The sequence below is a fragment of the Dermacentor variabilis genome, unplaced genomic scaffold (assembly GCF_050947875.1).
Source record: "Dermacentor variabilis isolate Ectoservices unplaced genomic scaffold, ASM5094787v1 scaffold_12, whole genome shotgun sequence".
Taxonomy (NCBI): domain Eukaryota; kingdom Metazoa; phylum Arthropoda; class Arachnida; order Ixodida; family Ixodidae; genus Dermacentor; species Dermacentor variabilis.
This window is the reverse complement of record NW_027460280.1, coordinates 30,373,610-30,387,900: the sequence shown is the minus strand read 5'-3', so window position 1 is coordinate 30,387,900 and position 14,291 is coordinate 30,373,610. Positions and strand designations below refer to the sequence as shown.

The 14,291-nt window shown below is 44.7% G+C and overlaps 1 protein-coding gene across 4 annotated transcripts in view; it reads left to right on the top strand.

Moving 5' to 3' along the window:
- Positions 1-14,291, top strand: part of LOC142565968 (sushi, von Willebrand factor type A, EGF and pentraxin domain-containing protein 1-like) — a 197,628-nt gene that overhangs the window by 162,715 nt on the left and 20,622 nt on the right. For 3 of the 4 annotated variants that reach the window (XM_075676606.1, XM_075676607.1, XM_075676605.1), the window contains 2 exons: positions 12,412-12,659; positions 13,940-14,162. In XM_075676606.1, the coding sequence (XP_075532721.1) occupies positions 12,412-12,659; positions 13,940-14,162 (471 nt within the window). Of the gene's footprint in view, positions 1-4,307; positions 4,369-12,411; positions 12,660-13,939; positions 14,163-14,291 lie in introns of those variants that run through there. The other variant, XR_012824936.1, reaches the window with a different exon arrangement.

Below are 14,291 nucleotides of genomic sequence, written 5' to 3'. Positions count from 1 at the left end.
GCACTGCTCAAACAGGAAGCGGAAATGAACTTGTTCTTTTTCTTTATGGAAAATCCAATATGGCTGCTTTTTACCGGTAGCATACACTGGTACACTGTGAAATAATTTACACCCTTAAAAGTGAAGGAAGGTGTAACTGTGTCTATAACTCACACCCTTATGGTGTGATTTATATAACCGACACCCTAAGGGTGTGAGTTTTAGACACATTTACACCTTTTTTCACATTTAAGGGTGCAAATTATTTTACAGTGTACCAGCCGTGCTAGCCCTGCTGGCTTTGCGACATGCCTCGGTGCCTTGGCTACCGTGTAGCTGGTGCGTTCTAATTGCCAGAAGATCAAAGAGCTCTACTGACGTCCATACAAATAAGCCACAAGTGAGTGAGCAGGATGTGCGAATTTATTTAGAGTACAAGCAGTGCACCTCTTCTTACCAAAGCGAAAATAAAATTTGTATGTCGAAATACTCTGAAACCATTAACGCGAGCTCGTAAACGGCGCATTTTCGTTGTCGCACATGGCGGTCCGGTCATGAGTGACAACCAGCAGCGCAAACAGATTGGGCGGCTAGTCCCATCTGTTCGCACCGACAGTCACCTTTGAAGATAATTAGCTTGCATTGCGAAGCAATCGGGTTACGCGGGCATGTGCTGTCGCAGCTAACACAGCGACATGGACTACCCGACATTTTAGCGGTGCCTCCTTTCCAACCTGCACGCTCAGACTTGGTGCCCCACTTTGTCTCAATATGTACATGGTCGGTTTAATTCTTGGGCATCACCTTCGGCAGCCACTTTTGCCTCCCTTTCCAACCACGTGGCTATCTACTTCATACATTTCGGACCATCTAAGCACGCATGCTGATCTCCGTTCACGCCAAGTCACGGCCGAGGAAGGCCACAAGTACAATTTGCCCACGGCTGCAGCAAGAAAGGACGAACGGGGAGCACCAGTTAAACTCCGTCTAAACAAGGAGTCTATGTCGCTGTGCGGACTGCAGGAGCGCAGGTGCTTGCCTTGAGAGACGGTTTCGCAATGGAGCTGACCAGGTTACCGCATCCTAGAAACATAACACGACGACCATGACCAAGTGAGACAGCAGCGAAACCGGACTCTGCGATCAATCACTTCGGCGGACCTCGCGGAAAAACCGAGGCTATGAAGCAAGAAGAGCGATCGTGAGCGAGACAGGGATCCGGAAATAAAAAACGGAAGACACTTTGTCGAGACTAAAGTGTGAAATGGCGGAAGCCTGACACCTTTGCCAATGGCGATTTGCTACGTCGGAAACACTACGGAGGCACACAACTCGGCGGGTTCACGCGACGCATGAAGGCGAGTGCCCTGCCCTGTGGAGTGTTTGGAATGTACACACAATTGACTTATACTTGCTCGGCTTGCCGCGGCAAGATGGCGGTCACGGCGCTTCCGAGCTTCATTTGCCTTGGTACCGGAGATGCAGCGAGTCGCTTCAAACGCATTGCCTCTCTTGCGTTGGCCCATCGCGTCCCTGGACTCTGTGGTGTTGGACGCGCCTCGCCGCCCTGATGCATGCGACGTATACGCTCAGCCTCTCTTGAGCGCCGCATGCGTTCAGGGGCTGCCGCACGTCTCGTGTTGTGAGACACTTGTTTGGTGAGACGAGGCATCTTTCCCACACGATACCGCAAACTGCCGCCACCGCCCCCGCCACACCACACCCAAGCAGACGGTCGCCACGCTCGCCTCGCGACAGTGACGTCAGGACACACAACGCCCAATCGGGAAGTCACCGCAAGAGCCTGGAGACAGCGACGTCAGGGCGCACCGTCGAACACACGGCCGCCACGCGTGACGATGTGATGAGTCATCCCGCGCGGCTCCGAACCACCCCCACACCCGTACCTGACGACAGTGACGTCACCCACGCGAGCTAATCAGGAGGCGCACACCTGCGCCTAGAGACAGTGACGTCACGACACAGAGGAGACCAATCAGGAGGCCGGAAAGCTGTGACAGTTTCTGCTAACAGCAGATGACCCTGACAATGAGCCGTCAAAGGCTTCCGCCTTAATATGGGAATGAGAAAGCTTGCATTTCAAAGAAGTCACTCCGCTATGCGAGGACTGAAGGTCAAAACATTGAGAAAAGTCAAACGCTACATATTAATGCAAACTCCACATGGTTAATGCAAGAGACGTCAGCTATTTCAGGAGAGGAATTGCACATGGCAGATCAGATCACACTAGAAAATAATGTTACAAATTTGTTATTACGCTACCAGACAGTGACTGGTATTAAGGATGAGCAAAGAATTGGTTGACTTTTATGTTATGATGAGGAAGAAGAATGATGTTGAACATGAATGGAGAATGAAAAAAGTTTGTATTCAAAGAGAAAACTGTTATACTTGAAAACACCAATTTAATAATTTGACAAGGCAAGAAAACTGATTAAGGAACAGAAACCGAAAACTATAAGTCGTTGAAGAAAAAATTAAAGACATTATTATGCTTAGTTTTGCAAGAAACCCTGACAGCTACCTACTGCGGCTTCTTCAGTTTTCTTTTGGCAGCAGATTTAAGTGCTTTTGTTAAACTTGAATCGCGGTTTTTAAACCGCAAATGCCAAAGAAGCTGAAGGTGAACATATTACTGCAAAAACTGCTGCTTGCAGTCTGCACTGCAATGCACTGTTGGTAGTGTAATGTTGATTTAGGGCTTTAATTTTGTTAGAAAAATTTTGAGAAATGCGGAAGTTAGAAAAATAGAAGCACCAAGTTTACAAATTAATAAATCTGTATCAAGGACAGATATTGCAATTCTGTAAACGGTATCTATTATATCATTGAAAGCGGACAAATCCGATATGCCAAGTTATATCTTACGTGAATTCTGTATGTTGTGTACAAAGGTTCTGCAATAGTTGTATGCCCATATTACTAATTGTTTTGCAAATCATGTGTTACACATCAAATTTGTTCGCTTTAGATGTGCTATTAGATCCAATTCACAGAATTGTGATATCATTTTTCATTGCTGAGTTACGGAGTTGTAAACTCGATAGTTCTGTTTTAGAAAAAAATGCGATTTTTCCAAATTTTTCATAAAAAATTGACAATCTAAATCAAAAATTCGAAACCAACAGCCACTAGATTTTAAGTTTTTCTTTTGAATGCAACAAACCTCGTCAAATTTTGCCTAGAAAAACAAATTCTCCTTTTACATGTTGTATTTATACCCCTGACACACGGGCACTCCAAAGTCCTTTAGGTAAGGGGACATCTACCGGAAAGGCGTTCAAGTGCAGTGACACACGACAAAGGAGTATCTCCTTTACGGCAAAGTTCCTTTTCGGGAAAGGAGATCGCGCAACTACGTTTCGAGCGGAAAAGGAGTTACTCTCGCACACAGCGTGCACAACTCGTCAATAGAAGGAAACCTGCTACACAACTATGGTGCCCATAGGTATATTTTTTACCTTGCGAAAATGTTTTAATTGTTAGCGGTAATAATTAGCTGTCGAATAGTGAAGATTTCCTCTAGCTATACTCTCAAACGCTCGCATAACGTCTCTAGTGCCGCCATGTTGAATTCCAGCAGCGTCGTCGTCGTTTGCTGCGCGCATGTGGGGTGTTCACGTCGCGAGATGGAGACTGCACAATCAGCGCCCGCAGGAAATACCCAGAAGAAACCACAGTTGTTGGAATAACATATTGAATAAAACACGTTACGCCTGCGCGCACAAAGGAAGGGACGACAAAGACGTGAAAAAGGACGACAGAAACGTGGGCATCGCCAGAATAAGCAGCACGCACAGCAAAACACCGACTGCACATAGTTGCCGGACCAAGTTAAATGGCTGCTAACAACACAAAAACGCGAATAAAATAAACGACTATAAGCATTATTAGCCATCAACAATGAAAAAAATATATTTTTAGGTTCTACAGTAGCTAAGTGTAATTAAATACGCAGCTTTTTAAGAATGTTTTCTCTCTTGTGGCTTTAACAGCCACCGCTATTTTTCTTGCGGCGTTCATCTGGGGAACTACCTAAAGAAGTTCAGTGCGGTGCCGTGTGTCATATGCGCAACTCCTTTCTGCAAATGGTCCTTCAGAGTAGCAAAAGGGGTTTACTGGAAAGGACTTCAGTTTTGCCCATGTGTCAGGGGTATTAGATAGGAGCACCCGAGCTAAAGCTTCCTCTTAAGGAGGTCGTGGCATGAACTGCAACGCCTTTTCTTTGATTGTGTGTATCAAATATCCACACACATGGTAAACTACGTTTGACTCAAGCACATCACTTCCTTTTGAACTGCTTTCAGAGGGGCATTTCGGAAAAGCAGCACTCGTGGAGCTAGGCGCCCCTTCAGTCACTCTGCTAAGGTTAGTCGCCATAAGTTCAGTTAAAAGAACATCCTTTTCCTCCTCGCAATTGCCCTTGTCAGAAAGCTCGAAAAGCTTTTATACAACAATGTGCCTGAGTCTGGCAGAAAACTGGTAAAGGTTTGGAGTTTCACTGCAACTGTGCTGTTGCCGAATGAGCACGAAAATATTCTCAAGGGAATCCTGATTCAGTGGCCATATCAACAAGAATTGAAAATTTAATGATTACTGGAGGTCTTCTCACAGCAACAAGATTGCTTTGACTGTGATGCGCAATCTAAATATCGTCCTAGGTTGGCGAGGGCAATAGAACTTCCAGGACTTAATCCAAAGCCCGCAAGCCTTTAAAAATGCAATGCGCTCTGTGGAGGAGTTAATGGCTTGTCTCGTTTTCCGTTTTTTTATGCGCACTGCGGAGCTGTTCAAGGCAGCGAACAGCATGTCCATTTTTTTTCTACAAAGCTACATATATGTGTGATAGTAGGAGGTAAAGCGTTAAAAGCAATGAGGGCCTCAATTGCCAAATACACTCTGTTGCTCAATACTTGCGAGGCAAATTTGACCTTCATGATGCCGAAAGAAGTTTCGTACAAGTGCCTGTCAGTGATATTTAGTAGATGTTTCAATTTGAGGTGACGGATGGACTCGTATATTTTGAATAGGTGTTTCCATGAAACAACATCCTTGCCAATGTGGAGATCACATTTCCGCAAGTTGTTCCTAGTACATTTGAACAATTGCGGTGGATCAAAAGTAATATATATTTTTTGCCCCGTCCATTAAAAAAAGAAAGATCCTGTGGGGTTATTCCAAGTGCTGTCTCAAATGCACAATTGCTGCTGCCTTGATCGCAGATCAATGCTTTTGCATAAAGACTACAGTCCTTCAGCTTGCTTACTAGTTCTCGTAGTAAACTCAAAACGGGTCCAGAATGAACTGTGCCTTCACCTGTTATAAGCGCTACAGGCTGGAACTACTGCTTCGCTATGCCTGACACTAGAAACAAGAGTGCCGTGTTCGCTACACGATCAGAACTTTCAGTGCCGCTGTCAATATAGCCAACAACAACATCATGCTTAGGAGTCATATTGCAGGTTTCGTTTTATCGAAATTTCGTTAACCATAAGGACACATGCCCTATCCATCACAGCCCCCCCCCCTTTTTTTTGCGAAATCCAGTGTCACTGCCATCAATCCTGGTTTGAGTGATATTGCCGATAACCAAGTTCTTAATATTTTTAAGGTGAAAGCCTTTCTAGGCTTATGGTGAAGTTTGTGTCGGCAGACCTGACCGCCGGAGTGTCCGCCAAAGCGTCATCATGTCATATGAAGACAGATTAAAGACAGATTAAAGAATTAAAAATGATTTATAGTGACAGTTAGTGAATGATAACCTTATAACAGAGATTGTTAAAGGTTAATAATGACTAGTAATGACTAATAGTGACTACTAATGACTTGTAATGACTACTAATGACTGCGATTGACCAATATGTCTAACGACGGCTTTTAATGACCACAATTGATTAGAAATGACTAGAAATGTCAGTAATGAGTAGTAATGACTAAAATGACTACTAATGACTATGAATGACCAATATATCTAACGACGGCTTTTAATGACCACAATTGATTAGAAATGAATAGAAATGTCAGTAATGAGTAGTAATGACTAAAATGACTACTAATGACTACGAAATGACCAATATGTCTAACGACGGCTTTGAATGACCACAACTGATTACAAATGACTAAGAATGCTTGCTAGTGATCAGTAATGAGTAATAATGACTGAAATGACTTGTAATTACTAGTAATGACTATGAAATGACCAATACGTCTAACGACAACTTGTAACGACTACAATTGATTAGAAATTACTAAATATGCTTAGTAATGAGCAGTAATGACTCATAATGACTAAAATTACTTGTAGTGACTACTGATAACTATGATATGACCTACATGTCTAACGACGGCTTGTAATGACCACAATTGATTACAAATGATTAAAAATGCTTATTAGTGAGCAGTAATGACTAATTATGACTGAAATCACTTGACATTACTAGTAATCACTACTAATGACCAATATTTCTAACGACAAATTGTAACTACAACTGATTACAAATGACTAAACATGCTTACTAATGAGGCGAATGATAAGAGGAGGAAGAGGAAGATTTCGCCGTTCACCTCTTAGGAGAGATCTTAAGAGAGCCTGTCATTTTTTTGTTTTTTGCTAGTTGAAGGCTCAGTGTGTTTGCCAGGTACCTGTACACCTTTGGGCTAGTGAAGTTGGGTTTAAGGGCGATCTGACAGAACTCTTCTGGCCAGAGTCGGCCGGAGTAGTTCAGAGGTTGCAGGGGCAACTGAACACGAAGACCTTCTAGAAAGTCTTTGTTGAGGTACCTGGTTGACTCGGCCAATATCCGTGCTGGGAGAATGATGGCTGAGGCTCTTTTCAGTCTTGACGCTGTGCTCCGTAGACTTGATATCTCATCCAAATACTTCTGCATACGCTTTTTTGTTGGTGGAGTAAAAACCTTGCGAATTCGGCTCCGTCCCCCGGTGTAGACGGGGGCTCCTGTGATGAGGACCAATATGTGTTTGGCGCAGACGCTGTCGGGGCAGAACAGTAGCGCATGAGGCAATAACACAGACAAGATGGTAAGCCATTCACCGCACACCAGCTCTGAACGCACCTTCGGCGACAGCTTAGTGCAGAAGGACCCCGTCAGACATGCTTGGTACAGGCTCTCTTGGGTCAGAACAGTAACACATACGACACAACAACACAGGCAAGAAGCTCAGCGGTTAGTCGCACACCATGCCTGCAACTGTTTAACACATTAGATTCAGTACTTTCACTTCAATTTACCAAAGAGTCATTTAGTTTTGGGGACAAAAGAAGCTGCCAGCGGACACGGCCAATATAAAAATAGAGCTACTCAGTCGCGCTGGCCACGGCTACAACAAGATGAAAAATGTGACGCGCGTTCCCATATCGCTATCTCTTTGTTTCGTGATTGAGTGTGCTGCTTCCTGCTGCGAGTGTGCGACGTTTCTCATACCCACTGACATACGGATCTCCATAAAGTGAACAAATAGCGTAATAAAGGAGTACAAGAATTAGAAGATGACAAACACTGACGCTGACTCGCCACTGAAGGTTTATTTCGGGAACAGCAATGGAGTGTCCCGAATGCCGATATGTAATGCAAGATCTAGTTATTTAGCTTGTCTCAGCCTGTAAGTTAACGAGACGAACATTACATAATGATTCAGGCAGCGATATTAAACGCCTCATCGTTATTGCCGTCCTCAGTTTCAGCAGAATCCGGCTTCCGTTTCGGTGCACACGTGTACAGCATGGCTCACGACCGAAACCTAGCTTTCGGACTCGCATCCGCTCGCAAACACGTCAGTTCACCCCAAGTTAGATAACGCGATATGCCGAAGCACAATAGACTGGTTTTAGCACAAAATAAGCAACCAGCTGAAGAGTACGAACCGGTGAATCTGTGTACGCCGTGCACGCGAACGTGGCCATTACATTTTTATATCCAGGCCAGAGGTCACGTGAGAGGTAGATTAAAAAATTAAATTATGGGGTTTTACGTGCCAAAACCACTGTCTGATTATGAGGCACGCCGTAGCGGAGGACTCCGGAAATTTCAACCACCTGGGGTTCTTTAACGTGCACCTAAATCTAAGTACACGGGTGTTTTCGCATTTCGCCCCCACCGAAATGCGGCCGCCGTGGCCGGGATTCGATCCCGCGACCTCGTGCTCAGCAGCCCAACACCATAGCCACTGAGCAACCACGGCAGGTGGGAGGTAGATGATGCCGATCATTATTTTGCGTTTACAATGGCTAAAAATAGTTAGTACTGAAGAGTACAATGTATAATGAGGAATAATAATTTTGCACTCTTTATTACGCAATAAAAACGCTTTGATAAGTGTGGGAGAAAGTTTGTAGGCTAAAAATGGATGGAGCTACGAGCGTCCACATTGCCTAATGTCCTACCTACGTTAAAAAAGAAAAGGAAGAAAAAAGAGGCCAATTCTCATAATCAAATTTTCAGAAACCCTTATCGTTTTTGTACACCTCTGTGGTTAGTCGTTTCCCTACTTTTCTTCCACCATTCTTCCAATCGCCTCTAATCTCTATTGCGGATATGTTTGCATTCACCCTGCTCTCGCTGTACCCAAGGGCTTCAAGGAGGCCAGAGGTGCCTAAATCGACCGCTGGGTAGATATTTTCACAATCTAATGAAACATGGTCCATCATTTCCCCAGCTTTACCGCAGCAAGCACATGCTTCTTCTTCCTTCTTATATCTCGCTTTACAAGGGCGCGTTCTAAGGCATCATGATCTCGCTTCGAAACGTAATGAGCTTCCCTTTGAGTTATTATAAAATGCTTCCTTCCTGATTTCATGTTTTTTCTCTTATGTAGTCACTCATAGCAGGTTTCTTTTCCACTGCCGCCACGCATGAGATTATCTCAGTCTCTCTCATTTTCCGCTTGACGTTATTTGTTGCCATGTTGCTCGCCATACAGGTCGCATACTTGCTGGTAAGCTTTCTAGTTCCTTTCCTCCTCTGTGAGTCAATGTTTTTCCTGTACAAATACCTGAACACTCTCCCAGCCCATTTACTTTCTTCTATATTCCTCACTTGCTCTTCATAATTATTTTACTGCGAGCTTCCCTCACTTCAACACTTGTCCAGCCTTAATCACCCTGCACAGCTTCATTTGTAGTCGTCCCGCGAGCGCCCAATGTGAGGTGTCCCACTAACCTTTGGTTGCCATCGAGTCCGGACTGTACGCCTGATTTCAAGCAAACAACCGCATTTCCAAAAGTAAGCCCTGGAACCATTACACATTTCCACATACTCCGGAGCACATCGTACCTATTGTATCGCCATAGCTTTGTGCGTTTCATTATGACCGTTTTTCTATTCCCCTCTACTTACCAAGATATTTATATTCTTTTACACGAGGTATTTTCTGGCCCTGCATTGACACTGTCTGTTCACTGTTTTCATTGAATATCATAACAACTGACTTTTTAACGCTGAATTTCAGACCTAAATTCTCGCCTTCCTGTCCACGGATATTAGCCAGAAGTTGCGTATCACTTTGCTTGTTAGCTAGCAACACAGTGTCGTCCGCATAAAACAAACCTGCAAGCTGCTGCTCTACTACTGTACCCGCCTGTTTGTATGAGAGATTAAACACGATACTACTTCCCTCTGGCGCCTTTTTAATCCCCACCATGTACATCAGAAATAGCCGTGGCTATAAGGACACCCCTGCCTCAGTCCTATGTTGATATCAACTTTCTTCTCGCTCCTCATCCCTTCCCTTTCAATGCAAACGGTATTTTCTAGGTCTTAAAAGCTGTATACAATCGTCGCCTAAGCCTTCCCCTTCCAGAATATCCCACAAAATATTGCGGTCTACGTTGTCACATGCTCCTGTAATGTCTAAAAAGGCCACATATAACGGCCTCCTTTCTACTCTGGATATTTCAATACACTAAGTAAGGACAAATAAGTTATCATCCAGATAGACGCCTATTTATTCTGAAGCCATTCGGAAGTTATCGCAAAATTCCATTTTTATCTGCCCATGCTTGCAGCTTTAATTTAAATGCCTGCATTGCTAGCGTGTATATTACCGATGTAATGGTCAACGAGTGAATTCAATGGTCAACGAGTGAAAGTAATGGTAATATGAGTGAATTGTATATTTCTCCCCCTTACTTTTATAAATTGAATTCATTCTGGTTTGTCGCCAACTTACGGGTATTCGTCTATCTTTTAATTTTTTTTCTGCTGCTTTCAAGAGGCTTCCTTACTCTTTGGTCCTAGTTCATTAATTAGCCTAACGGGAACTTCGTCTAGCCTTGTGGCTGTCCGCTTAGGAATTTTCTCTTCGGCTTTCTTCCAGTTGAAGTTTGTCAGCACCAGCTCCTTTTGCATCTGGTTCTTTTTCATGCCTTTTTTTCCCTCAAATACAACCTCGTCATTGCCTTGGAAAGATTCGGCTGTTATATCTCGGACGTAATTTAATGCCGCGTCCACTTCCAATTTGTTTCCATCTTCGTCTAGGATATGTTGTTATCTTGTTCCAGACTTCCTGGCTAATAAATTTATGTTGTTCCAAAATATTCTAGGTGCGGCCTTCTATTTCTCACATGTCTCTGACAACCAACGTTTACTTTCACCTTTTATCTTTGATTGAATGCGTACTTGAATCATAGATATTTTTTTTCTCCCAGTATATTTCCTATTTTCTGGCTACTTCATCCCGCGGCAACTGCGCTTATTTTGCCTCTCTGTGCACTCGGGACGCTTTCTGTCGTTCGGCGATCGCTTCTCGTATCTCCCTGTTCCACCAGCTTTTCAGTTTCTTTTTTTTTTCTTTCCAGCGAGCATGTTGCTTCTCTTTCCGTATTTCTTATGGGCGCTCGGCAGACGAAAGCTCGGGCGGTGAGGGTACCCGAGGGCCGCCACTGGGAGGCCGATTAGGGCGTATCCGGGTCACGTGTGCTCGCACTGCGACTCTACGCCATGCGGGAGAAACACAGTGCTAGCCATGTCCGCCATGTTGTCACTAGGGCGGCTATTCCAGGAGATCGAGCTTGGCAAATGGCCGTCACAACGCGCGAGCTGGGGTATCAGGCGCGCCATGCACCTCGATTCCGCCATGTTGCCACCGGGACGGCGATTCCAGGAGATCGAGCTTCAATAACTTCAATTTGTAAAAAAAAATCGAATCAGTTGAATGATGGGCCCGTGCAAGATTGAAGGAAATGCACGCAAAAAAGAAATTGTGATGGTACTTGCGCTGCTTTCTTGTGGCAGCGGAAGATGCCATATACCAGAAGGCTACTTAATTGGTTCCGGTGAGTTTATTGAAACAAGTTCCTGAAGCAGGTGAAAGCGTTAGCAAAGTCGCAGAAAAAGTCTCTGCAATCTAAACAACAATGTGTTGCTTGGCAGTCTCTCCTGCACCAAGTTTCCTAGTGCTTCTGTGCTGCATCTAAGGCTAAATCATCATAGTTATATGTATGCCACAGATGGGGTGTGCTCAGGGCAAAATTCTTAAAAATGCCTGCTACCTCCCCCCTCCCCACCTCCCGTGCACGGCATGTTTACGAATTTAAAAGAAACTCTCTACCGATTTTTCAAGGACCTTCTATTTTGTAGCGCAATAGAAAGAGCCTACCAATGGAAGTGTGTACACGTGCAAATGCTTCCCTGTAAAGCGAGCAGAATTCTTTAAAACAGAATTTTTAAATCTACGTTGTCTCTTCCTAAAACATGCACGGACGCCCACAATGCTAATTACTGGACTCGATGGTAATCTCCGAGTGCATTCATTAATGCACCAACCACTACGTCCACCCTGACTCAGTTCGTTTACACAAGGCTCCGCCACTTTTCAACATGCGCTAGCTGGAAACGAAAGATATTACTCTCCCACCCAAAAAAAAAAAGAGTTAGCAGAACGCAAAGTGCAATTTCAGGCAATGCGAAATTGTATACAAGAAAAATAAATCTCCCTGTGCGGATTCTTGGTTAAGTGACGGTACACGGAATGGTTGCACTGTTTCATAGTCGAGCGCGCCAAATGCCATTCGTGCACCACTATCACAGCCAAGTTAAAAATATATTTCCTTGTTTATGGGTTACAGGTTTGCTCGTTTTCGTGAATATGGCACACAATCTTCTCATTCCCACCTCAATCCAAAGACATGTTCAAGTGGTCCTTTAATAACCTTTGCCAACAGTCCCTTTAAAGTTTGCAGGTTGGCAGGTATGCTAGTATATGTAAGATAACGTGACTCGAGAAGTAGCGGTACGGCAATGCACATGCACAGGCAATGCGATCAATAGCGCGCGCAGTAATGACCGAGTTCCACTTTTTGGCTGAAGACTTTGGTTCTCGGAAGTCTTACCGTGTGCTCCTTGCTGCCTCAAGCAATAGGGAAAAGGAGTTCACCGAACGTCCTTTTCGGCGCAGGCCTTCCAGCGCCCACCTACTTCCAGGGCAGCCTCGCTTTCCACGTGGGTCTCCCGAGCTGCTCCCTAGAGAACCTGCACACGGACTTCATGCCGACGCTGACCGAGGCGCTGCTCGACCGGGCGGCTGATGTGTGCCTGCAGGCTGTTTGCGACAACGTCACCTTCATGTGCGAGACAGCTGTTCTCCGCAATTCATCTGATCCTTCTTCCGCGTCGGATGCTATGAAGGTTGTCTGGACTGTGCAGGTCAGTTGGTCGTCCATTGTTCCTCAGGAGTCGGCCGAGTACTACTTCTTCTGCCGATCGCTAGTCCTTTATGATGACTATGTTTACCTAAAGTGGCACGGTTCGCCTCTTAAGGCGCTGAGACTCCGCGCCGAAAAGGCTCTCGTGTTGCTACGAAACTGCCGGATTCGCTAAGCTTATACGCAACAAATGTTTGTCATTGGCCAGCTGCTTCGGATCGACAGTAGATTGTGTAAGAGGTGTTATAATATTAAGCCGCTTGTGTACTACTAAGGCGTTAAAATCATTCCAAAGTTTTTGAACAGCCCTCAACGCATCATATGTGCGGCAAGGAACGATTCGAAGGGGCGGTAGCCCATTGATACGGGTCACTTTGTCAATATCGTGCTGTCGAGAATCGACTGTCGCATTATCCCAATACCCCATACATGCTAGCAGTGCCTGTAGTCTTGCACTTGAGAATTTTTTTCAAATTCAGCCTGCACTAAAGATCTCACTTGGCGATAAAATACATGAGCAGCAACAGTCGCAGCTTTGTAGGAGAGAACGCCCAGCTCCTATGATGATGTCATTGCGCCTTGCCACGACAGGTAAACGCCCGTTTTTCATTTGTTCAAGGTCATGATTTCACAGCTTCCCCCTTAGATACGGAAATATTGCAGCTAAATTAATGTTTCCTCCATTTCGTGGTGCACATATCTGCAATACAATATAGTCACGTTAATATATATTTGAAGAAAACTATTAAGTTTAATCTAATGGAAGCAGACAGTTCCCGTCCGACACCTTCCCTGAGAGTGCGTATTCGTCGTCGTTGGCCTCAGCTTCTGCAGAAGCGGCAAACACACTACACGGCCAACTGTTATGCTCGTGACAATATCTATGTAGACATGGGAAGCGTAAGGCGTGATTTTTACAATCTCAAAATATTGTAAGGGCTCGTAAGAGCGTTCAGTTTAATGTACTTCATCAAGGACATCTAAAGATAATCGCATTATTGAGTGAAGTCGGTCTGACTGGCTAAGGACAAAGTGTCTTCTAAACTACCAACAACGCCTACGCTAACTACGCAGTGTAGGTATAATCGCACAAAATAACGGTCGAATGTCCTGACCCCATGACACTGCAAATGTGCTGGAAATAAGTTACGATTCAGTGTTTCAATCAATAATGTCCCTATGTATATGATACTTCACAGCTATTCGTGAAGTTAGCGTAGCATATAAGTTAATCTTCTAAATTGACATCTTTTTTTCCACCTGCTTTTCCACATCCACCAGGCACGGCACAATGTCAACGCAAGCTATGACATCCCCGAGGCCGAGACAGTGATCGAACAGATCCAGGTGCTCACGCACGACATCGTGACGTCGGATCCAGGTTTCTACCAAGAGATCGCAAAAGTCGGCGGTGACCTTTGGCGGGACTCCTTCCGCCAGTCTAGGTTCATGTTGGTCTGCGGCAGCCGCGGCTTCACTATTGACGCTAACACGGCTCACTGTGGTGGGTGTCACATTCCCTATACCCAGAAACGGTCATAGAAGTGATCAAAATTATAGTGCGCTGGTCGCGTTCGCGACGCGGCCTAAATGAGATTTTCAGGCTGCTGTCCCACGCACAACCGTTGTAATC